The sequence below is a fragment of the Thermoascus crustaceus genome (assembly GCF_041956765.1).
Source record: "Thermoascus crustaceus strain CBS 181.67 unplaced genomic scaffold VTN00scaffold_7, whole genome shotgun sequence".
NCBI classification, from domain to species: domain Eukaryota; kingdom Fungi; phylum Ascomycota; class Eurotiomycetes; order Eurotiales; family Thermoascaceae; genus Thermoascus; species Thermoascus crustaceus.
In genome coordinates, this window is record NW_027192533.1 from 48,546 (window position 1) to 72,233 (window position 23,688).

At 49.5% G+C, this 23,688-nt stretch overlaps 8 protein-coding genes across 8 annotated transcripts; 4 read left to right on the plus strand and 4 right to left on the minus strand.

Moving 5' to 3' along the window:
• Positions 1–1,929: 1,929 nt before the first annotated feature.
• VTN00DRAFT_9068 (uncharacterized protein) lies at positions 1,930–3,388 on the minus strand (the record flags this gene model as incomplete). Its single annotated transcript, XM_069435987.1, has 3 exons — positions 1,930–2,387; positions 2,442–2,502; positions 2,606–3,388. 3 exons carry the CDS (start codon positions 3,386–3,388, stop codon positions 1,930–1,932), a joined length of 1,302 nt encoding a protein of 433 aa, XP_069284653.1.
• Positions 3,389–3,901: 513 nt separating this feature from the next.
• On the minus strand, positions 3,902–4,803 carry VTN00DRAFT_9069 (uncharacterized protein; the record flags this gene model as incomplete). The annotated part of the gene is made up of 4 exons (XM_069435988.1): positions 3,902–4,208; positions 4,269–4,331; positions 4,404–4,572; positions 4,638–4,803. The coding sequence occupies 4 exons, from the start codon at positions 4,801–4,803 to the stop codon at positions 3,902–3,904; spliced, it is 705 nt and encodes a 234-aa protein (XP_069284654.1).
• A 543-nt stretch (positions 4,804–5,346) lies between these two features.
• VTN00DRAFT_9070 (uncharacterized protein) lies at positions 5,347–6,200 on the plus strand (the record flags this gene model as incomplete). The annotated part of the gene is made up of 2 exons (XM_069435990.1): positions 5,347–5,400; positions 5,463–6,200. The coding sequence occupies 2 exons, from the start codon at positions 5,347–5,349 to the stop codon at positions 6,198–6,200; spliced, it is 792 nt and encodes a 263-aa protein (XP_069284655.1).
• Positions 6,201–6,562: 362 nt separating this feature from the next.
• Positions 6,563–7,694, plus strand: VTN00DRAFT_9071 (60S ribosomal protein uL18; the record flags this gene model as incomplete). The annotated part of the gene is made up of 3 exons (XM_069435991.1): positions 6,563–6,565; positions 6,737–6,774; positions 6,836–7,694. The coding sequence occupies 3 exons, from the start codon at positions 6,563–6,565 to the stop codon at positions 7,692–7,694; spliced, it is 900 nt and encodes a 299-aa protein (XP_069284656.1).
• A 3,222-nt stretch (positions 7,695–10,916) lies between these two features.
• Positions 10,917–14,752, plus strand: VTN00DRAFT_9072 (uncharacterized protein; the record flags this gene model as incomplete). Its single annotated transcript, XM_069435992.1, has 3 exons — positions 10,917–10,968; positions 11,095–14,022; positions 14,079–14,752. 3 exons carry the CDS (start codon positions 10,917–10,919, stop codon positions 14,750–14,752), a joined length of 3,654 nt encoding a protein of 1,217 aa, XP_069284657.1.
• Positions 14,753–15,469: 717 nt separating this feature from the next.
• VTN00DRAFT_9073 (uncharacterized protein) lies at positions 15,470–15,677 on the minus strand (the record flags this gene model as incomplete). Its single annotated transcript, XM_069435993.1, has 2 exons — positions 15,470–15,544; positions 15,585–15,677. 2 exons carry the CDS (start codon positions 15,675–15,677, stop codon positions 15,470–15,472), a joined length of 168 nt encoding a protein of 55 aa, XP_069284658.1.
• A 250-nt stretch (positions 15,678–15,927) lies between these two features.
• Positions 15,928–18,250, plus strand: VTN00DRAFT_9074 (uncharacterized protein; the record flags this gene model as incomplete). Its single annotated transcript, XM_069435994.1, has 4 exons — positions 15,928–16,440; positions 16,507–17,143; positions 17,203–18,100; positions 18,172–18,250. The coding sequence occupies 4 exons, from the start codon at positions 15,928–15,930 to the stop codon at positions 18,248–18,250; spliced, it is 2,127 nt and encodes a 708-aa protein (XP_069284659.1).
• A 3,235-nt stretch (positions 18,251–21,485) lies between these two features.
• On the minus strand, positions 21,486–21,968 carry VTN00DRAFT_9075 (uncharacterized protein; the record flags this gene model as incomplete). Its single annotated transcript, XM_069435995.1, has 1 exon — positions 21,486–21,968. The coding sequence occupies one exon, from the start codon at positions 21,966–21,968 to the stop codon at positions 21,486–21,488; it is 483 nt and encodes a 160-aa protein (XP_069284660.1).
• Between the last annotated feature and the right edge of the window lie 1,720 nt (positions 21,969–23,688).

A 23,688-nucleotide genomic window follows, 5' to 3' on the forward strand; every position in this document is an offset into this window, starting at 1 on the left:
GCTCTGAAATGAAGACACTTTTTTTTCTCGTAAAGATCTGCAGGAAATATAGTATACTAATGCCTCTTTTATTCGATAAGTAAAGAATATAGAAAGGCGTCCCGCGCAGCACTAAAGAAAGAAATCAAAGAATGAGAAGATTAAGAGAGGAGATTCCAACTAATTGAGGCCTGAAAGAACTTTGGTGAGAGAATGATGCCAACCCAGCTGACCGGCATGGACATTATATGCCCCAACTTGAGCAGAGCCAGGTCACGGCGGTTAAGTCACCAGAAGCATGAATATGGAAGTGAAAAACCTTGTCAGTCCATAATCCAAAATGGTAGCTCACGGCTTGACTCTCTCTTGTCCTCGCTGTCTATCCTGGTTTCAGCTCTACAAAAAGGGGGGCGGTAAAGATCTGAATTCGGAAAGACAGCTGCATAGATGAGATGTGATGATACTCGAATCAAACCGTACAATGCCACTCAAGGAGCGTAAGTGACCAGTAGACATCTCATCCTTCTCCAGACCACGGATCTCGGCTCCGGGTGCACCCTTGAAGCATGTGGCTGTACACTCTCTGTTCAGATCTTTTGGAGCAAAGTCTGTAAGAGAGCAACTCCCTGGTTTCAACTATGATGCTGGCAGTTGAATGCCGCCGTGGATGTTGGGATTTTGGGAACCAGGCAGGGATCCAGCCTTCAGGTAAAAGTGGCAGTTGTAGATAAAACGGAAGGGTTTTGATCCAGCCGGTAAAACTCGGAAGATGGCACGAATGTATAGAGAGATAATTCTGGAAAATCATAATGACATCGTAAAACTACCTACTCTCCATATCAGCGCCTTTTGTTTGGCAACCGCAACCAAAGTAGTAGTTATCAAGTAGAACTCGATTTCAGCAACTGATCAACCCTTACCAACCTAAGGTAAGCAATTATGCAATTGTATTAGTATACACTGTTAGACCAGCCGGTTCAGCCTCGGAAGTTATGGTAAAGCCCTAAATTAGTAGCATTTTGATACGAACATTCGAAACCAAAAGCTACCTTAGTCGGGTTAGTCTGTCCTCAGATGGGGAATGTTGGGAAACCTGCTCGAGAAGTGGCTGGAAACGGCCAGGAGCGGTTTCACACATCTGACAACTGCCCATTCGAATACCTACTAGCAGCCAAGTATCCATGCAGAGCCTGAGCTTCGTTCATGCCAAGAACCTTGTAGACAGGGAAAGGTGAGGAAAACTGCCGATACCCCAAGTTTCTCCTCCTGTTTTGGAATGTCCCAACGCTCGGAGTTTCTCGTCCAAGTGCACGGGAGTTCTAGAGTCCAAAGGCTCCGGATCCCGTAGGGATGTTGTATGTACAGTGCTATGCTGGAGTATGGCTGGAACATTCAATCTCGAAGGCTGGCACTCGCTCACAGCACGTTGAGTCTTCAACTAGTAAAAACGGTAGGGCTAAAGGTCGAGAGCGTTTCTTTAGCCTCCTGCCTCGTGCCCCGCATACGCAAGGGAAAAGCATCATTAGTCTTACACAAGCGGATTTGCTTAACGGGGATCCCTGCTGCGATCACATCAGTGCTGTACAGTTAAGAAGCCGCTAATATAGCGATACCAAGATCCTTAAATGCCGAACAAGTTACAGACATCTAAGCCGGGGCCCAATCATGAAAATCAGTTCATATTATCTGCCTCGGTAGAAAGTAGAAAAATAGCACAGCTCAGACGCACAGAAACAAAGCTCCGTGCCGGCAATTATGCGCAACTAGAATACATGACAATCATCATAAAGAATTCCACCAGGGTATCATCCCACCATGAGAGATAGTAGAGACAAAAAGGAGAATCTGGCTCCTAAACGCCCTGCCCCGAAGAAAGGAAAAAGGAAATTTGTCATCGCAGCTCATGATTTCCTCCCTAGGGTTCGAGAGAGTTTCAACGCCGTTTCTCCTTTAGTCCACACCTGGGGGCACGTCCTTGAGGATCTCCCAACCATATTCCTCCTCTGGTTTCTCTGGCTCCATTCCGAGAGCATTGCGGTAGGCGCGAACCTCATTCTGGAGACCAGCAACGATACGGATTGGAAGTTCTTCCTCCTCACAGCGAAGGCGGTAAGCAGTACGGATCATCTCTGCGCACTTCATGGTCTGAGCGTGCCAGTAGTCGCGGTCGAGACGGCTCTGCAGATGGGCGTCACGCTCAGCCTGAAGCAGATTGTTGTAGTGGCGCTTCTGGGCGAGGAAGTGCATATTGTTGTTCTGGCAGTAGTTGCGAATTTGCTCGACCATTGTACCGACAGCTGTCTCGTATTCCCCGATCAGTTTGGTATTCTCAGCCTGCTCACGCTTCAGGATCTCTACGAGGCGTCTCTCCTTGGCAAGGGCGCGTTCGAGTTCCGCAATACGAGCAGCTATCGTGGTCAACTCAGCTCCAATCTGACCTTACGTCACAGAAGAAAGCTTACCGCTGATCTCTCCGTTGACCTGCTGCAAGGTCGGGCTAGCACCTTCGGTAGTGGCGCGTCTCTATGTTGACATAAGATCAGTATTCGTGCACACAAGCTCGTAAAACTCGAATAATTACAGCGCATAAAACAAGACTGAACAGAATCGAAAAAAGTAGACATACCATAATCTCTTCCGCACTGGAGATAATCCCCTTGGTCATCTCACGGTTGTACTTGAGCACCTCGCTCAGTTCCTGCACCATCTCCCAGAGGTAATTGATGTCCATCTGGTGGCCAGCATTCATTGGCATTCCCATATTCATGCCAGCCATTCCGCCGCCGCCATTGACCTGGCCAGGAGTGTGCTGGGGGGAAGGAGAGGGGCTCTGGCGGGGAATATTGGCGAGGTTCGGGGTGTTCGGAGAGTTGTCCGTGTAGTTGGTGAAAATGCCACTTCCCTGACCGTTGTTCGGCATTCCTCCACCGTTGAGAGACATGCTAGCACAACAAAATGCGCGATTGAGTTCTGCGAGCTCTGGATCGTTTTCAGGATTCGCTGGTCTCCAAGGAGTGTTGCGTTCGAACGCAGCTTGATCGTCAATATTCTCAGCGTCCGCAATCCTCAACACTTCCCTTCGAATCTTGACAAGATCGCCACGCGTCACCTGAGTCGAGCGGCGACGGTGACCACGCACAGGAGCTGGCCGTGGAGGGAGAGGAGGATCAGAGCTTTCCTCGAGCGCGCAGTCGTTCTCAGACAGGTTGATCCCCAGTCCAATGCCGAGAGTGGACTTGGCACTAGCAGCTGGAGAGCCGCCGCCATCACAGAAAGAGTTAAGCGCCGGAGGGTCGGAAGGACCTCTCCGAGAGCTAGCGGCCATATTTTGGTCCGTGCAGTGGTGGATATCACCGCCTGTCATGATCATGGCCTCACTGTACGCACGGCGGCGTCTATTATCCGCCATAGTGGTGCTGATGTTATTAGACATTGGAGAACATGGATGGTTGCTGTGAGAGAGGGTAGGGAAAGAGACACAAAAGGAGCTGTGACTCACTTCACTGCAAGTCACCTGCTGGAGGTCTCCCGCAGTCATCTTTGTTCCGCGGCCTTCCTTTAAATTTTGCAGTCTCAGTTCCTTAGATATCTCGACAGGTTACAGTATGGGCGTATTATTACTTCATATGTGGTACTTATAGGATTCTTCAAAGATTAGAATGCATCAAGGGATTTCTATATTTCCATCACTAGCAGTCTCTTCTAAGATTAGAATACATTTTCAACCGTTCTTCCAACTCAATTCCCAGGCGGTGTTATGTAAACCTCTCAAGCATCCCGGCTACTTAATACACATTAGAATCTAGCAGTTGTAGAACGTAATCGTAAGTAAATGAGCGAACTGGAAGACTACCTCGGAGAATGAATGGTTCTGCGGTTGAAGATCGCAATCCATTCTCCGATAGACAACGCTATTTCTGCGCTAGCCAAGTATGTCCAGCACCGCTGCAAGCTTCTGGTCAGGATACATGGATGTAGTTTCCTGCTCGTCTCCTTGGGGAGCTTTTCTTTGCCCGACACGACCTGCAACTCTGGCGACGAGCATTCTCATCCTGTCCAGCTCTTGACCGAGCTCACCGTCCCTGGTGATAAGGTTCGGCTGAACATTCTTCTGCGGGTCTTTGAACGGTTCTAGGAGAGTCTGGAGTTGCTTATATTGAGCAAGGCGTCGCCGTTGTTGCTGTCGCTGGCTGTCTAACTCAACAAGGCGCGCGCGCAACTGCTGATATCTAGAAAGACAGTTAGTACACTATAAAATGAGTGACAGCAACACTAATTAGAAATATGACCTTAGCTTGTCTTCCTCGCTCGCATTTTCATCCTCCCATTCCTCGGGAAGCTTTGCGATACTCCTTGATACGAAGGTCAGTACGTGTCTGCACATGGGCTTAGAAGGAAGCCAGTTGGGAAGAGCAATGGCCTACTGATGATTTGATAGATCCGTGCCCTTTTCAATTCCTCTGCCATGGAAATCAGGGCCACTGACTTCTCGATTGATGGAATTCCAGTAGAGACTCTCAATCTGTCGTGCGACATGATATATTGCCTGGGAGGAATAGACAACGCGATTATGCTGTTTCAAGACTGCATTCACTGTAAATAAATTAGTTCCTCATTACAGATGAGCCACATTAATTAGGACCAAGTTCAGTTCTTACACTTTTGCAACGCTTCCTCAACTGCCTTGTCGCTGAGATCGTCCTCTTCTGATTCCGGAGCATAGTCTCTCCAGCCCTCCTGAGGCTCGAGAATAGCCGACAGAATCCGAACCTGGCTTCTGATGAAGGATGACTTCAGCTCAGAAACCGTTCGCGATGACTCCATTGCCATTGATCAACAGTGTCACATCTTCGGGTGCCGTTGAATAGAGCTTGGCGTTCTATTTGATACCGCCTAGGATCTGTTATCGATAATAAACTAGCACGTGACCGGCCCCGCAAGACTATTCCAAGATCACGATCATCAGAAGGGGCACCTCGGCAGCTAGGTACTAGGAATCCACCGAGATTCAGCCATCGGAAGCCCTGCTGTTTGCGAGTTAAGGAAATACCATGACGCGTAGTTGCGAATTCTGGAGGACGATTTTACTTGGATGTCAGTGTTCGCTATCACTCTGTAGTTACATGGTCAGGTCTCCTCCCGGTCTTATTGAAACCAGGTCGAGATCTACATAATAATAGTAACCTCGGCAAACCACCTGAGCACCTGCATCTGCCTCCCTAGCTACCTAAAGTACGTAGCTACCAACAAGAATCGTGTCAACTCACGACACTATCTACTATATGTCCATTGCGACTATTTTAATATCAAACGTTCCATATGCTCTAGGGTACCGGGATACTGTACGGTATTTCAAGTCTTTTCGCCATGGTCGAAGATAAGCGTCCTTTGGCCTTGCTATTTGACATTGGAGGAGTTTGTGTAAGACTGCACCGTCGACCAGATATGCTAGAAGAACAATAGAAATGCTGATAGTCTCTCAGGTTGTTTCACCGTTCCAGGCCATTTTAGACTACGAAATCGCAAATAATATTCCGCCAGGATGGGTGAACTACAGTATTTCACGCACATCACCAAACGGTAGCTGGCACAAGCTGGAGCGAGGAGAAATTAAGATGGACGCCAATTTCTTCGCGGCCTTCAACAAGGACTTGCGGGATCCGACGCTCTGGAAACAGTTTCATGAACGACTTCGGCAAAAGCAGGGTCTTGGTGTAGGGGCCACACTCCCTCCGTTGCCTGAAGTTGATGCGGAGTGGCTATTCTGGGAGATGATGCGAATATCCCGGTCTCCTGACCCTTACATGTTTCCAGCGCTGAAGAAGCTTAGGGCTTCGGGGCAGTTTGTGATGGGCGCGTTATCAAATACGACTATCTTTCCCGATGGCCATCCGTACAATGAAGAGGATCCAACGGGGGTAAAGGCACAATTCGACTTCTTTATTTCATCCGCGCACACTGGTCTGAGGAAGCCGGATCCTCGGATATACGAGCTCGCGCTGAAGGAGATAGACAAAGTGGCAAGGAGACGGGAAATCGAAGGGTTAACTGCATCCGATGTCTTGTTCCTGGACGACATCGGAGAGAATCTGAAGGCGGCGAAGAAAGCAGGGATGAGGACGCTGAAAGTCACTCTTGGGAGAACACAGGAGGCAGTCAAGGAGCTTGAACGCACAACTGGCCTCCAGCTTCTGGAAAGCGAAGACAAGGCTAAGCTATAGAACAAGTTAGGGATACTGAGGTTGGCTAGGCGCTATAGATGTCTTCTAGATTAAGGTATGCCGTATCTATCATCTTTTGGTATATTAGGAGATAAATGGAAAATGACTAAACTCCACAACGAGGATACCCCTCTAGAAAGCCAATTCCATGTGAACATCATGCCGAAGGCATTATTCGTTTGGTGCTGGCAGCCTCCCACCTAAGGTCGTGGCCTCGTCGCCAACCCCGATCCTGACTTCGGGATGCAGCCACGCTAAGCGAATCCCACCCACAAACTTAACGCGCGAAATTTCCCACGACACTTCCTCTTCAAGCAGCCAACGTCGACAACACCAGGCCTCGATCCTCGACAGCCGACAAGATGGTGAGTGCTAATGCCATGGCATATCAGTGATATGCGATCCTGCATTGTTTTAGCATTTCCTCTCCCCGTCGCAGGCACTGGCCTGTGGAAGGGATAATACGGGTCTCTGCAAGATGCTTCGGAGAGAGGATTTCTGAAGCGCAAATTGCTGACTCGGCGACTCTTTTGCAGCCTTTCACCAAGCTCGTCAAGAACAGCGCGTACTACAGGTGAGTCTGAAAAATTCCGATTTCTTTGCACTCGTCGAACAAATTACTGATTTCTGTGCAGTCGTTACCAGACCAAGTACAAGCGCCGCAGGCAAGGAAAGACCGACTACTATGCCCGCAAGCGCCTTGTGACCCAGGCGAAGAACAAGTACACCTCGCCTAAGTACCGTCTGGTCGTCCGCTTCACCAACCGCGACATCATCACCCAGATCGTGTACTCCGAGATCACCGGTGACAAGGTCCTTGCTGCCGCCTACTCCCACGAGCTCAAGCGCTATGGCATCAAGCACGGTCTGACCAACTGGGCTGCCGCCTACGCCACCGGTCTGCTGCTCGCCCGCCGCACCCTCAAGAAGCTAGGTCTGGATGAGCAGTTCAAGGGTGTCGAGGAGCCCGATGGTGAGTACACCCTCACCGAGGCCGTCGAGACCGACGAGGGCACCCGCCGCCCCTTCAAGGCTTTCCTCGATGTTGGTCTTACCCGCACCTCCACCGGTGCCCGTGTCTTCGGTGCCATGAAGGGTGCTTCTGACGGTGGTATCTACATCCCTCACTCTGAGAACCGCTTCCCTGGTTACGACATTGAGTCCGAGGAGCTCGACGCCGAGACCCTGCGCAAGTACATCTTCGGTGGCCACGTCGCTGAGTACATGGAGACCCTTGCCGACGATGATGAGGAGCGCTTCCACGGCCAGTTCCAGAAGTACATCGACGACGAGATCGACGCTGGTGACCTCGAGGAGATCTACGCTGAGGCCCACAAGGCCATCCGTGAGGACCCCTTCAAGAAGGATGAGGAGGAGGGCCCCAAGAAGTCCAAGGAGGAGTGGAAGGCCGAGAGCAAGAAGTACAGGACTCCTAAGCTGTCTCGCGAGGAGAAGAAGGCTCGTGCACAGGCCAAGATTCGCGAGCTTGCTTAAATGTGAATCGCATAGCAAGCAGCAATCGGTTTAGCGGACAATTGAAAAAAATTTTTTCAAGATACCAAAAACAAGGATAGGTTTATGCCCAACGGCTGTCTTTCAATTTCTCTCAAGGTCATGTGTCACGGAATAAGCGTCAGGGTCATGGTTTGTTTTCGGAGCAATTAGTTCGGTTTACCAAGGGAAAGTCATTCAAACAGTTCTAATTTGCTCTGATTGCGAGGGCCCGTAAGCTTGTGTTCTCGAATTTTTCCAGTCTACTCCGTACCGTATACGCCGTGCTCGTAGATAGCCTTGGTAGAAAGCGCACATTTGGTTGTCACCAGACATATGAGTACAAGTAGAAGAAAATAAGAATAATTTCAAGCCAGTCAGCAAACTCCATCAAAAGGAGTAATTACTAAAAAAACACTGTCCTACCGCTGCTGACTTCGGCCCTTACGTCATTCACGCACACAGCATTAGAATTTAGAACTACTAACTTGAAGCTGACGCTCACCTCCATTTCGAGAAAGATGCATAGCGCTACTAACTTTTCTCGTTCCACCGAAACACGCGCTCTCGGGCGGAGAACCACTATCAAGTGAAAAAAAATAAAATAATAGCAGCTGCCAACACCAAACTAAACCGCCAAGCTCCAGCCATTCGATTCCGTGAGTCTCCGTTTTCTTCCGTTTTAGCGCGGCTTGTGGAAGTATTATTTTGCGCCGACTGAAGCCAGGGAGAGATTTTGAAGGATCAGTAAGTTAGTCCCAACAGATCTGCGGGGTTGGGTTGGGTTAGGTCTGCTATCCTTTCCCCCTCTCTTCGATGTGGCTGGTAGTCGAAAGCAATCAATAAAAAAAAAAAAAAAAAAAAATTAGTAGTAGTATATACCTGGTAGATCTCATCTCGTATATGTGCGTGATGCAGATTTGGGGCCTGCGAACTATTGTTTTGCTTTAACTTTACCTAATACCTTAAATTTTTTTTTGTTTTGTGTGTTCTCAAGAATTAGCTCCGTCCCGCCGCAGTGCCAGCTGGCGAGATCCTCAGATGTCCACTGCGGAGTACTGTACGTGTACTACTCGATAAGCGTTCCATGATGATAGCATGATCTCATCTAATGAAGTGATCTACTGCGTATTTTTGATGATATTTGTAATTCTTAATATGTATGTGCATGATCTGAGGAAGTGTCAGGATAACTCGTGTTCCAATTGTGACACACTGCTCAGATGTGGCGATCGCCTAAGTTTTCGGAACAAATATATATATATATATATCTGAGCCTCTAGTCATGGACCGTCTGTACTTTCAACACCATGTGAGCATTGGTTCCAGACTCATGCTTGCAGAGCAAATGATGCAATGTCTACAGTATGCTTAACTGTTGATTTCTCTCGTTGTTAAGATTTCTGCAGCATCTAATTGCGCGTCACTGGCCAGGTAGCCATGGAAGTGGGGTAGAGTTTCATCATCTTCTGCAATATCGCTGTGTTCTTTTCTGTCAGGAACCTTACACCGGCATATCACAGCAATTCTAACTTGAAGACATGGACTCCTTGCAGCAGGATCTGCAGTACATAAAGGCTTGCTGCTGCTGAGTTCTGACCTGGCGAACCACGTATGTATGTAAAACGAAGTCAACCTGCACAACCCAAGACGATGGATAGTTCCAGAATATCTACGCAGTAAAATACCGTCGTGAGTGCTCAGTGGCTTTGCTTTAAGCTCTAGGCTTGGATCAGTAAGATCACGGGATTTGCAGTTGTGTAAGACCACTAATGCTTGGCCCAGTTAGCCTCAGCCGTTTTCAATTGACCTGGTCCTACGCAGTAGTGGACCAGACAAGAGGAACAGCCGTAAGAAAGAGAGGACGAGAAGTTCACCGTAGTGACCGTAGGGAGTGCTCCATATACTCCGTAGACCGCGTATGCGGCAGTCCGTAGTACCGTAGGGTCCTAGTTGGGCTCAATCGATCTCCAAGCCCGAATTGGCTACTTCGTAGTTCGCACAAGCTGTGCTGTGTGATGACGTACAGAGAGGGCAGTGCTTTTTTTTTGCTAAAGATGTAGGGAGTAAGCAGCCTGGAGAACGGCAATCCAGTGCCGGACAACTCAGCTGGAAAGTAGAGGCAGTTAAAGCAACAGAGCACGGACGAGGCATGCCGACACGGGAGCCAGCGCTGTACAGGCCGCCAGAACTGTGGAGATCGTGGAGGGAACGGCACGAGAGAAGAGGCTGGCCGACCCGTCGGCGCGGATCAGCGCGTGCTTGTCGAGCCGACAGCGAGCAGCGGTGCTTTCACATCGGGCCTAGCTCACAGCCTTAAGCTGGAAGCAGTTACTCTCGTTCTCCGGGCGTACTCCGTACTCCGTGCTCTGTACGGAGTCGCGGCCCTCCATCTCCGGCGCATCGAAGCGTCATTAATTACCGGGCTCCTGTGTCTCGGATACGTGCCTGGCAGGATGTCGTGTGAGTGGTCACGGTAACGATTGGTAACGATACACCCCCCTTCGGGTACGTTTGCCTCGGAGAGCGTCTCCCTTCCACTCCTTTCTGTGGCTGCTGACAGACGGAGAGCGGGTTTACTGGACGTAACACCCTGTAAAGTAACGGCCGGTGGCATTATTTCTCAGTTGGTGGGAAGCCTTGCTTCGTTCGCATCGGCGACCTTCAGCCCACGCCGTGCTCCGTCCTCCGTAGACCTAACGTGCATATACCGCCCACGCGCCCGCCTCCTTCCCCGCCAGCCTCACTTGCATCCCTGCGCCATCCACCAGAGCAGTAGTCCAGTACGCCTTGATCAGCAATCCGTCCACGAGCCCTATTTCATCCCGGAAATCCCTCATCCTGCGTCCTCCGACTCCTATATCCTCCTCCCGTTGTCTGGTCCTTTCCTGTGTCCTTGACCATGTCCTCCCTCTTCCGCCGCCCTCCGATGACGGAACTTCCGCTCCATTTCTTTCTGTGACACTCCGCCAAAAAAGGACCTACCCGCGATTTCCACACTCAGATCTGTCCCGCTCTTCCCGATTTCTCGTCGAGAGTATTTCTTGGCGTTTTCTTTCTTCGCCTTCGTCGCCGCATCCTTTCTGTGTGACCTGACGGTGCTGGAGAATGTGCCCCTCTGTATAACATCGCCCGTCGTCCTCTCGCATTCCACGTCGCATATCCTCACGAGATCTGCCGCACCCTTCCATCCCCGCACCCCCTTCTCCATAATCCGGGATCGAGATGGAGGGTGTTGAAACCGTGGATGTGAGCTGGCTTCACCATTCACAAAAGGGTACGTTGTACTGGTACCAGCATCGGTCTCATTCTTATTCTCAAAGTCTTGCAACTCCCAACGAGGACAACCTATCAATTCACCGAGTTGTGACTGATAGCTGATATCTTGCTTCCTGCTGTTTAGACAATCTCTTTCGTACAAAGTCCGCATCGTCCGTTGTGACCGATAAAACGAACGTGAATGCGGAAACAGTGCCCGTACATTCTTCGTCGGAGAAGCGAGAGCACTCTAACGGCAACCCTCCACTCCAAAACCCATCCAACTCCATCGAATCCCCTTCTGGAAGCGATCAGAGCAGCAAATCACGACATGAGTTAAAAGCGCGAAAGAGCAACGAGAAGATCGGGGAGTCGAAGACATCCAGCCTGCCGCCAGGCCCTCAAAATGACACGCCGAAGGCAAGCGCACCGCGTCAGATTCCTGGCAGGAGAAATTCTTGGATTCAAAGCTTGAGCTCCAAGTTCTCCTCCGGATCCACACCGCCTTCGCAGAGCAATGCAAAAGAGAGCCCGGCAAATTCCAAAACGATCCCAGCTGCGACGAAGCTTGACTTCCATAACCCGTTCGGTGCCGCTTATTCGCCCAAAGATAAGGAAGAGAAAAAGGATGATCCGTCGAACCCTTTCAATTCTAGCTCGCCGAAAAGCCCGTCGTTCCTTACAAATGCCCTTCGGAGGTTTTCTTCTGGCACGAACGGATTTGGTAAAATGGCGACCAACGGTATCGTATGTCAACGTCGGGTAATGAATGTCGACCGCAACCGTGATAGGTGTAAGATCCCGGATTTGAATCAGGCGAAGCTGAGGCGGGTTGCTTTCTGTGTCGATGTGGAAATCGCAGGAGTCTCTCGTCGGGAGTCTGATGATGAAGGCCCGGTATCGAGCAATGCGCAACGCTCTGCTTCAGAATCGCGAGACCAGAAATCTAAGAAGTCAGAGACCAAGTCCAAGGATAAAAGCGAAGGGGCTGCTCTGAAGAATCCTCAGGCTGTCGTCTCTGACAAAGAGAAGAATGGCACCACGAAGGAGACGAAGAATGATGAAGTGAATGATGCCGGAAAAGAATATCAGCAAGGGAGTGTCTCGCAAACCGAAAGCAAGCCTACCAGCCAGACAAACCAGGCCAAGGAGCCAACTAGGAAACAAGAAAAGAAGCGACGGTCCGAAGAAGAACGGAAGGAGCGCAAAGAGAGAAGGCGGAGGCAGGCCGAGGCGAATGGTTCAATACCACTGCAATTGACGTTTGATGATGACGATAATCTCACGACTTATCCTCCGAATTCCCACTCGAAAACACAGAGTCATCCGACTATCGATCCTGTGCGAATCTATCGACGTTGTTGCCAATTACGCGAAACGCCCGTGCTGAAAAAGCTGGTAGACCAAATTTCCTCTCCCTCTTCAACGCTTGCGGAATCTCCGGGCACTGTCGCTGTCCTCGATCTCACCGATTTTCCCATGACCCTTCAGGATATTGCTACATTCAGCGACTGGCTTGCTGTTGTACCTGTCCGAAAACTAATACTCGAAAACTGTGCTCTCACAGATGAGGGTGTGAGGGCGATCCTTGCTGGACTGCTTTCAACAAAGACTGTGGAGCAAGCGAGATATAGCCGAAGAAGGAGGAAAGCAAACCTGTCAACTGAACCAAAGGAAGAGAAGTTTGGTGTTGTGGAGAAGCTATCTTTGAAAAATAACCCTCAGATCGGACCAGAGGGATGGCGTCACATCTGCCTTTTTGTTCACCTGTCCAGGTCGCTCAAAGCTATAGATTTGTCAGGAATACCATTTCCGAAAATGCCTATCGCCACAAATGGTACTGGATCCATTGGTCAGCTTCAGAAGCCTGTTGCAGACATCGCGACTCTATTCTCCAATGCCCTCTCACAGCGATTTGGTGGCAATCGCCTCGAAGAACTGCTGCTGAGCGAATGCAAACCCACAACTGAGACTGTGGGCAAGATATGCGATGCTGCGATCGCTTTCGGATTGAGAAGACTCGGGCTCGCAAATAACGATCTGACGAGGGAGGGTTTTGAGCATGTTATTCGCTATTTCCAGGCTGGACAGTGTGAGGGCCTTGATTTGGGTGGAAATGATCTAGAGGATCACCTTGACCTCCTTGCCTCCGCCATTAATAGCAACCATCCTCTTTACGCCCTAAGCTTGGCGGATTGTTCACTGACACCGCCGGCCATCTACCCATTACTCCAAGCGTTCACTCGCTTGCCCAACTTCCGTTTCGTCGACTTCTCACACAACCGCGACCTCTTCTCGATGCAACCAGATGCACTTGCCATGCTTCGACGCTTTCTTCCTAAGATGCCTTGGCTCAAGCGCATTCACTTGGCAGATGTCAATCTTTCACCGGACCATGCTATTGCTCTAGCTGAGATCCTTCCGGAATGCCAGAGTCTCTGCCATCTGAACATCCTGGAAAACGACCGGATCTCTAGGTTGTCTTCTGCTACGGACCCTGCTAGCCAGGAAGAGGCTTGCGCTGTCTATGCGTCACTGATGGCGGCGGTGCGCGTGTCGCGTACCATCATTGCGGTGGATATTGAAGTTCCAAGTATGGACAACAATGAAGTCGTCAAGGCACTGGCATCGCAGATAGTGGCTTACTCGCTCCGGAATCTGGAGCGAAGAGCTGTTGAGGAAGAAATCCCCGGTCCTTTAGATTCGTCAGTCTCACGACCGCCTGTTCCAATCCCAGAAATCCTCCAGCATATTGTTGGCCATATTGATGGGGAGGAACCCTGTGAAGAAGAAGACGAACCTGCGCCAGACGAAGATTATGTTATTGGAGGCACGGGAGTCGTCAAAGCCCTTGGAGTCTGTCTGGGTAACGCGGGTAAGGACATGTTGGGCGATCTATCCGCACCACCTAGCGGCACCTCGACCCCAAGACGTCGGAAAAGCAGGCCTGTTGTCTCAAAGAAGAGGCCTCGTGATATGTCGAAAAATCTGCTGGAGTCTGCTCGTAATATTCGAACGAGGATTCAGTCGGCCCTTGTCCGTGAGGATAGAGCCGGAAATGACACGAATTACAGTAAGTTTGATTCCGGGCTATTCTGCGTCGAGTATCCGTTAATGAATTGTGTCCAGGACGTCTTCAATTCCTCGATTTTACATTACAAAGGATGATCCAGCGATTTGAGGACGAATTTCCAGAGACTCGTATCGTACCTCCGCCTGCGCCCGCTGTTCCCGAAGAATCCAGCTCTCAACACTCGGCTGATAGTATCCATGAGCAGCCTATTTTCGGCGAGAACCCTCCAGGAAACAATATTGATACGGAAACTGCAATCGATGATGAGGATACGGATAATTACATTATCGGGCTGTCTCGTTCAAGTTCAAATACCTCCCTCTATTCGCGTGCTCTGACGTCTGAGGAAGGCCGTGTCCTCCGTCTTGGCCAGAATCTTCGCCGGGACTTCCTCAATCCATCTTTGGACCCTTCCACTGATGAGCTCTCCGGCTCTCCTTTTGACGACTCTCACATGGCCATATTGCGGGAGAAACTGGAGCGTTTGCGTGGAGAAGAGATACGCTCTCGCATCGAGAGCGTTGGTCCGGACAAAGCTCTCGAAGAACTTGGCTCAACAGTGGAGGAGCTCTACATGATCCAAAAGCAAGACGCTGAGGCGTTCCAGAAGTTCAAGCAAAGTCAAATCGCCGCTCAGATCAATGGCGGATTGAGGGCTGCATCCGATGCAACCAATTGCGACGGAGCTGGGAAGAGCATTCCTGATGAATCTGCAGTCGAAAAGCCCTAGGCGTCCAGAAAATCTTTTAGTGGTCAGCGTGCCAACTGTGCCAGTTCGTCAGCCGTCAAGAACACACCGTCGATGCAGCTTCACTACTGATTATTTACGTTTGACACTGAACCCCGACGTTCAGTCTATTGACGATGACGTCAATTGGATATGTAACGTCGCCCGAGGCCCACAAATCGGGCTTTGCTTTTGCTATATATGCATTCCGGGCAGAGACCTCGAATGCCTTTCTTTACTCTGCCATGAAGCGAGCCGTTCTGACTTCTCCAGGGAAGTCTTTTGTATATAGTCCACCCTGGCTGTCCGGGTGCTTGTGCGATGGGCCACCGATTTTTTTTCTCTTTTTCCTTTTACTTCGTTTGGTGCTACACTACCTTATGTGATTTAGTTCACACAATCCCGTTATCTAGGCGCATTTAAGGGCAGTTTATCGGGAAATTGGCTTCTGGGATAGCAAGGGAACGGATGTTACTGCTCTCTCATAATTATCTTTTTTAATGACATATTTGCGGAATCTTGTGTCTTATCTAGCCATTTAGGCCATTCGTTGTCCTGTTTGATTAGCGGGATATCACCAGTTTCGCTTGTGTGGGTGGTTGGGCCATGTATGTATGAGGTACTTTGGGATGTCGGTCAGGTTGGATAGGATTGTCATGGCCACAACTCCGATGAAGTTTTCAGTTCTATTCTCACTGTGTTTCTCATAATAGACACAAGTCACGTAACTGTAGGCGTGGGCAGGAGCTGCTCTAAGGAGCCAGCATCGACGCCGCATTTGTGCGCCGGATGTTTCTTCACGTGAAGTCAGCTCGGAGTTGAGCATGTCGCTTACGTCATAGCGAGACAGGCTGTCAGCTTCAGGTGACGCGGGAAGCTGATCAGCTGCGACATCCAACCGCGTGGCTTGCTGCTCGCTATCTCCCATGGTCAGCCTCCCATCCTCGGCTGTGGGGGACCGGCTGGGGCCGCTGCTCCATTCTCCAGCCGTTGGTCAGGCCCAGCCGCATTCACATGCCAGAGCTTCGTCCCCAACGATGGGATATTCACAATATCCTGCTGAATTCTTAGACAAGAGGCCATGCTTCCTCCAGCTCTGGCTGATTCCTCCTCCTGACTCCGTCGTGCTGGAGCATCGTTGAGTTGAGCTCCCCTCTCCTAGGAACCAACCCCTCACCATGGCTGCGCAGTCCAAACTGCTCCCTCCCGAGCGTTCTATCAGGCAGATCGCCTCCAGCCTGGCCAGCCTCTACCTCAAGCACCGCACCCGCATCTCCCGCGCAGTCTACCTGGCCCTGTTTCTTGCCCTGGTCAAGCGCGTCCGCAATGCGATCTCTGAGCAGAAGGCCGCTTCGCAGCGCCAGGCGGAGCTGCGGGGAAGGCCGGGGACCAGTAGCATGGGCGACGACGACAGCAGAGAGCCCCGGAAGAAGGTCGAGGTCAACCGCGAGTTTTTGAGAAACCTGCTTCGATTGCTGAGGATCGTGATACCCGGGTGGAGAAGCAAGGAGCTGAGATTGCTCGTCAGTCATAGTGTGTTTCTGGTGCTGCGGACGATGCTCAGTTTGTATGTCGCGGAGCTGGATGGGAGGTTGGTCAGCAGCCTCGTGCGAGGGAAGGGGAAGCACTTTCTCTCTGGCCTGGTGTGGTGGATGGCGGTTGCTGTTCCTGCAACGTTCACGAATTCCATGGTAAGTCTGTTTCACGTCGAGATGATATCCCGATTGTCTGGCTGACCGGGTTTTTGACATCGTTAGCTCTCATACCATCAATGTCGACTTGCTCTGCAGTACCGGAAGCGTCTGACCGACTACGTACATGAAAAGTACTTGTCGAACATGACATTCTATGCGATCTCCGCTCTGGACGATCGGATCAAGAACCCGGATCAGCTTATCAGTGTGGATATCCCCCGTTTCTCCAACAGCCTGGCTGAGCTGTACTCGAACCTTGCCAAGCCTATCCTGGACATGGCCATCTACAACTACTCGCTCTCCAAGAGCGTGGGAGGGGAAGGCCTCTTCCTAATGAGCCTCCTGGTCCAGTTATCCGCGAACGTCATGCGCATGCTGACGCCGCCCTTTGGCAAATACGTGGCGGATGAGGCTCGATTGGAAGGAGAGTTCCGGTTCCAGCATACCAGACTGATCGATTACAGTGAAGAGGTGGCACTCTATCATGGCCACGAGGCCGAGAAGGATAACCTGGATAAGGGGTATTTCACGCTGATCAAGCACGTTAATCGCATCTTACGCAGGCGACTGTACCATGGAATTATGGAAGATTTCGTCGTCAAGTACTTCTGGGGTGCTTTGGGCTTGATCCTCTGCAGTATTCCAGTATTCTTCAAGGTACCGGGACAGATTACCCAGACGATGGGAGATCGCACGGAAAGTAAGTCAATGCACCGTCTCTATTGCGGAAGGTGATCCCGTGGCTAACCCTTTTGCAAGGTTTCGTTACAAACAGGCGAATGCTCCTCTCTTCCTCGGATGCCTTCGGCCGTGTGATGTTCTCTTACAAAGAGATCTCGGAATTGGCGGGACATACAGCACGTGTTGCCTCTCTCTTGGATGTTATGGAGGACCTTACCGCTGGGCGTTTTGAGAAGAAGCTTGTCTCGTCAGCTTCGACGGACGAAAATGCAGCTGTCCTGGCTGGTCGCGGGACTGTCGTGGAGAGCGAATCGATTGAGTTCACTGACGTCCCAATTGTCTCTCCCAATGGAGACGTGCTTGTCAAAAAGCTGTCCTTCACCGTCCACCCCGGCGATCATCTCCTGATCGTTGGTCCTAACGGCTGCGGGAAGTCATCATTGTTCCGTATTCTAGGAGGCTTGTGGCCGGTTTATGGAGGCACAGTTAAGAAACCCAGCTCTGAGAATATATTCTATATTCCCCAGCGGCCCTACCTGTCCCGTGGGACCCTTCGTCAGCAGGTGATCTACCCGGATGGCCTTCGCGAGATGCGGGCCAAGGGCGTCACCGACTCAGATCTCTATGACATTCTGTCTGTCGTGGAGATCGCATCCGTTGTTGACCGCCCGGGAGGTTGGGATGCTGAGGAAGAGTGGCGCGATGTCCTGTCTGGGGGCCTGCAGCAGCGTATTGCCATGGCAAGACTATTCTACCACCGACCCAAGTTCGCCATCCTGGACGAGTGCACCTCGTCAGTGACTCTGGAGATCGAGAAAGTCATGTACGAGACGGCGAAGAAGCTCGGTATCACCTTGATGACGGTGTCGCACCGGCGCAGTCTGTGGAAGTACCACAAGAAGATCCTGCAGTTCGATGGCCAGGGTGGATATGTCTTCACGGGGCTGGATTGGGAACGGAGACTCAAGCTTGAAGAGTAGGTTGCAACTAGCCGACTGTGTAATCTGCGTAGTTGCATAAGCTAACTGGGCTGATTTCAAACTCTAGTGAGAAGGAGGAAATCGATCTTCAGCTTCGTGCGGTGCCCGAGTTGCAGAGACGCATTGCAGAGTTGACTGCTGCTTGAAAGGGTCTAGAACCTCCCCTTTTCTCTGACATCCCGCCCGTCTCAAGCTCACGAGAGAAAACCCGCACCGATATTGAGGAGTTGCCGTTTTCGGGAGTTACTCCCGACATCGGACAAAGTGCTTCCGGTTCTGACCTGCAACCGATTCGTTCTTTGTCCGCCATCGTGAAATGGAGAAACCAGCATTTTGTGCATATCCATGATTAAAGAGGCCGTGTAAGAGAGCACGAGATGAGATGTCTTCCTCAATCTGAAGCTCTCTCAGAAAGCTCCGGGCCTTGGGGCCCTCATCCCCATTAGGGATCTCCTCGATTTATTGTTCTCAGATCGAGGATTTCTTCCTCCCCGGTCATGATGAACAGTTGTCCGATACTATCACTCCGACTCACAGCAAAGAAGTACGGCACTTGCGCACATGAATGCCGCGCAGGCAAAGAACCATGTCTGCAGCGATGCTGTTCAAAAAAAAAAAAAAAAAGAACGCACTTGAGGCTCCATATAACTCTGAACGCGATCGACGTCACCAACGACACTGGAAGTCGGTCCAATCAACAAAGTATTGGTAACTAGATTTGCTACGACAAATCTCATACTTGTCTTGGATATCAGTGCTGTGGCTCCGCAAATAGAGTTGAAAAATTCCAAGCTAGACCATCTCTGGAACATGTATGCGACTTGAAAGATTTATTGGAGGACTATATATGTACAGTGCGCAATACCTGCTGTGCCCACAACAACATGTACTCTACCTGTTTGATTTAGATAGTCTTGCAAACCCAATTATACTATCGGTTCCTTCTCAACACGCCCCTCCTCCCGCAGATGGTTAATACCAAATCTCTCTTTCTTAGATGGTGTATGCCCTGGCAGGTTTTTCGATATGTTTGTCTTTCCCAATTAACTTGGCGAGGGCGACCTCTATACCGCAGCTGATGTATGGTTTGTACTGATATCATCAGCTTAATGGAGTCAGACAAAATCTAGCAGCTTACTCATACTCAGCGTCAACAACATCCTGTATGAGCAAGGCAAGGAAAAGGGTGGTGTGATATGAGGCCTTCCTATCTGCATGCACATAACCTATCTAGCATGTGCGGTACAGTACTATACATGCATTCCATACATGAAGAGCTCAACCCAGAAAATCGAAAAGGGGAACTTTTCCATAACTATTTATTGAGAAGACATTAACGCCGTGGTCCTCCAACAGCCCTGCCATAGCATCATCCCCATTTTCTGCTGCCCAATGCAGTGGTGTTTGCCCAAGACCGTCTCTTGAGTTGACATCAATGTTACTGTGTTCCAACAACAGCTTCACTACAGCCTCATGCCCAAGTCTTGCTGCTAATAACAGAGATGTTTGTCCATCTGCATCTCTTGCATCTGCAACAGCCCCAACGGTCAGCAGTGTCTTGGCTGCCGTGGGAAGATTATTCTAAACTGTGGCATGTAGGGCATTAGTTCTGAAGTCCTCTGCGGTAATTTTTTCTGTGTTGCACGGGATAATCTTGTTCAGCTGTAAATAGACCCATTTCTCCAGCAAGGGAAGGGCGACGTTATGGGGCAATTGATGGATGAAGTTTGATGCAACCTTCATGATGCTTGAATCTTGATGACAGTGATCCATGTGATATGTAAGATAGCATAGAGCGTAGTTTGCGAAAAAGCCATTTGTCTAGGTCCTGGACATATTTTCCAATGTGCTCTAAGATCCAGGAATCAATGATATCCGGTAGTCCAAGAGTGGCATTGGCAGCGTAAAGCGTGAGATACTGGATGAAAAGTATTGATATGTCTTTGTATGCATTGTTCTCGTCGATACTGCTCGAGATTTACCATGCCACGAAGAAAGAGCTCACGGACAGTCTGATGGATGACTTGAACGGTTTGTTGTTCTGCAGATTCATAAGGACACAAGTTTAAACAAGTTCTTAGGATGCAGTATTACCGTGATATTCTTTTATCTCTAAAAAGTTGCCTGCACAGTGAGTAATATGTTTCTTGCCTGGAATGCGCTTTCGAATGTAATCATCCGAAGACAAGAATTCGATTTTATGGTCATCTGGAACACCGAGTACATGGAGTGCTTCGTCCACGGTAAGAGGACGTGCCGCAAAGAGAACAAACTGAAGAATCTTCATCCCTTGCGGCCAAAGGGTTTTGTCAGCCGTCAATTTATCAAGCATGCGTTGGTAAAATTCCTCCAGCCCTCTTGGAAGCTTTTCTAAGAAGCTGTAGATTTGTTCTTTGGATGCATCCGTTCCTACAGAGTAGGATAGCTCCTCCCCAACTAGTTTTACCCATAGGAATACTCCCTGAACATTGTCAACGATGCATTCCACCGCTCTAATATGGTGATCCTTCAGACGGAGATTTTTCAGGAACGAATGAGCAAATTCGGAAATATCTGATTTTGTCTTGTCTTGTAATTTTATAAAATAATGACTCCCCTAGCGCTTTTCGAGCTCTGCCACCGGCCGACTTGCGACGAATACCTTGACGATGCAACTTCTTGCTGCGGAACAAAGGTCAGACAATCAATCGAGGATAATGCGCCTATCCCTGTGCTCTGACTCGTCCACGGCATCAACGATTAGGTAAATTGGTTTCGAGAAAGAATGATTCAGCAGTGATTTAAAGCTGTCTGCAATGATTCATAGGCCCATTCAACGCGATTTTTGCGACTCCGCTACTGTTTTCGAAAAAAAGGTCTCGTCCTGGTCTTGAATATCATAAGGATTGACCGAAACATATTGTAGTGCTTCCGTTCAGGTTCGCCATCTCGGTAGCTGTAGATGTATTTGGCCACAATAGCTGACTTTGCAGCCGGTTCACGTTCCAGAATATTGTCACCGAAGTACTTTACATGTTCCAGGTTGTCCTTGGATATACAGGAGTTGGGACGAGCCTGGCGTTGACTACTTCCTATACTTCTCGTGTTTCCAGATCCATTCAAAGGTACTCTTGTGCTCTGGCGAGATCTTATGGTAGCGTGTATTATCAAATTTAAGACTAACTAGACACTCTTCATTCACCACTGTGAGTATATTTTGAAAGTCAGGATGAGGGGTACAACTAACCTTTTCGTTCCTTGTCATATTCAGTATAGGCGCACGGTAGCCCATTCAATAGTTCTTTGATATTATCCAGCGGCTAACTTGTAAACACGGCCTTAGCACTCGAAAGTCTCTCCTGGAGAAGTCGAACGAATTCACGAACTCCTTTGATGAATTCGTCACTCCGGGACCCATCTTTGTCTAACCAGTCCACGAACCTTCTTTAAGATTTTGTTCTGAGGGGTCCCCTTTGAGCTGTACTGTTCCAAATGGCCATCTTCTAAGATCCCTTGGAGGAACGCTTTAACGATCGCTACCTTCTTGTCTTCCGTCGGAGAGTAGCAGAGAGCTTGGCGAAGGGGTGCGTAAACAAAAACGGAAACAGCCGATGGTTTGCTGACTGCAGAGGAGCAGAAGAAGAATAGAACAATATGCTCTGTTCTTGAAACTCTTTCCCTTTCCAGGTCCACGATGTATGATGAGACCTGGTGGAAGTTGCGATCTTGTTGCCCAGAGAGCCAGAGCACCTGGTACTCACTGGAATCGCTCCATTCCTCGAAGTCAACATTTCTGAAAATCCAGTGGAACATCGGATCGTCAGGATTGAGACGCGGTATTGAATCCTTATGCTTATCTTGGTCAACTGTAAGTTCGGATATCATTTCTACGAACTGATCTAGTTTGACTTTCTCAATAGCGGTCCGAAGCACTTCCTGTTACAACGTGTTAGGATAGCATTCAAATTTCAGTCAGACTAGCAGCAAGGGAATGTTTCTATCGTACAGCCTCATCGATTACTGCATCCGCAGAGATATGAGAAAGAATCTCCTTTGCACACGTAGCTGCAGTTGCAGCTGCATAAGGCTGCCAATTGTCGTTCTTGTGAGAGTCTGCGTAGTTTCAGATACCTCGGATGACGAGGCACGGGAAATCGTTCATCAACCCTGCAGCTTCCATCTCGAAGCAAAGCACCCCGCTGAGCCTTTTGCTATACTCGTTCCTTATTTCAGCATTTCTTATAACCGAATTCCCAGAGGCAATCGTTCCATAGTGAATCTTAACAGTTGCTTGACTGTCACGTGGAGGCCGCTCGATTTTTCCACTCAATTCGCACCCTTCGCATGCGTATCCTCCCTTGTGCTTGTATTTCGGTTTAAACAAGATATCGGTCCCTGCATTATTGCGTGCGAAATGGGGTATATTTCCAAATGAGGATAAGCACTTTTTTGTGAGATTAATCAGACCCAGCAAGCAATCAGACTGGAAGTCTGAAAGCGTATTAAGCAAGACAGTTGGAGGATTGTCGAGGAAGCCAGTTCGTAAGAATGCGCCTGGTATCTCTTTTCCAAAGTCATATTGAACCACGCCCCCGTGCTGCCCCTCTGGCTTGCTGATCACTACATCGCCTAGTAGCACATACATTTTTCTTGCTTGGGACACCACCTCCAACTCCCACCAACAGACTAAAGCGGATTGATGTAAACTTCGACTTCATCTGTATAGCACTGTCGCAGCGGAGGTGGTTCCCGTCACACCTGCTGGGAGGCATGCAATGACGACGTTATGATCGCCGATACGACCGAGCGTATACGAGTTGGTGTCATTTGAGCCGTCGTGAGGCATCCTACTGTACGTTTCATCCAGCAAAACCTTTGCGGCTGCAAGTTCGATTGGGAGGGCACAAACCCATCCCACCGTGTAGTCTTCGATACGGAGATGGGGCCGTTCCATTTCAAGTAGAATGTAAAGGCAGTATGAAAGACTTAGACGATAGTAACTCGGGTTTCGTGGTCGTTATTATTGAGAACTGAGAGGAATATGTTGTCAAGTCGTCATTCGGTCATAAGAGATTCCACTAGGAAGGTACTGTCTGGCTCAGCCTCAGCCTCGTCTCCTCTGGATAAACGGCAAAGGCCTTCAACCACTCGCCCCCACGTAGAAAAAAGCAACTTGGGCAGCTGAAAGCGGATACGAGTAGCAGAGACTTCTAATTTGTGACTTTGTTCGAGCAGTTCTTTAGATGCATTAGGTACTAAACGAGTTGTCAACACTTTAACTGGTTATAGCGGACATCGCGAATCCAGAGGTGGAAAGTCTAGATGCACCACAGAAAAGGAAAAGAAAAGATCATTATCATTGGTTGGATTGTTTTGATTTTGCATAATGCCATGACTCTGGTGTAGGTGCTTAGGTACTCTGGGCATTGATTCGAATTTGGAACTGTAATTTACCAGGTTGAGGTGCAATCTTTCTGGTGTTGCGAAAGCCCTTGATAGACCTAATATCACTATTTTCAATCCTAGAAAAGGACTGTGAACGGTGATGTGAACACAATGCCAAACGTCCTGCTATCTGATAAAGGAAGGGGGGGGGGGGGGGAGG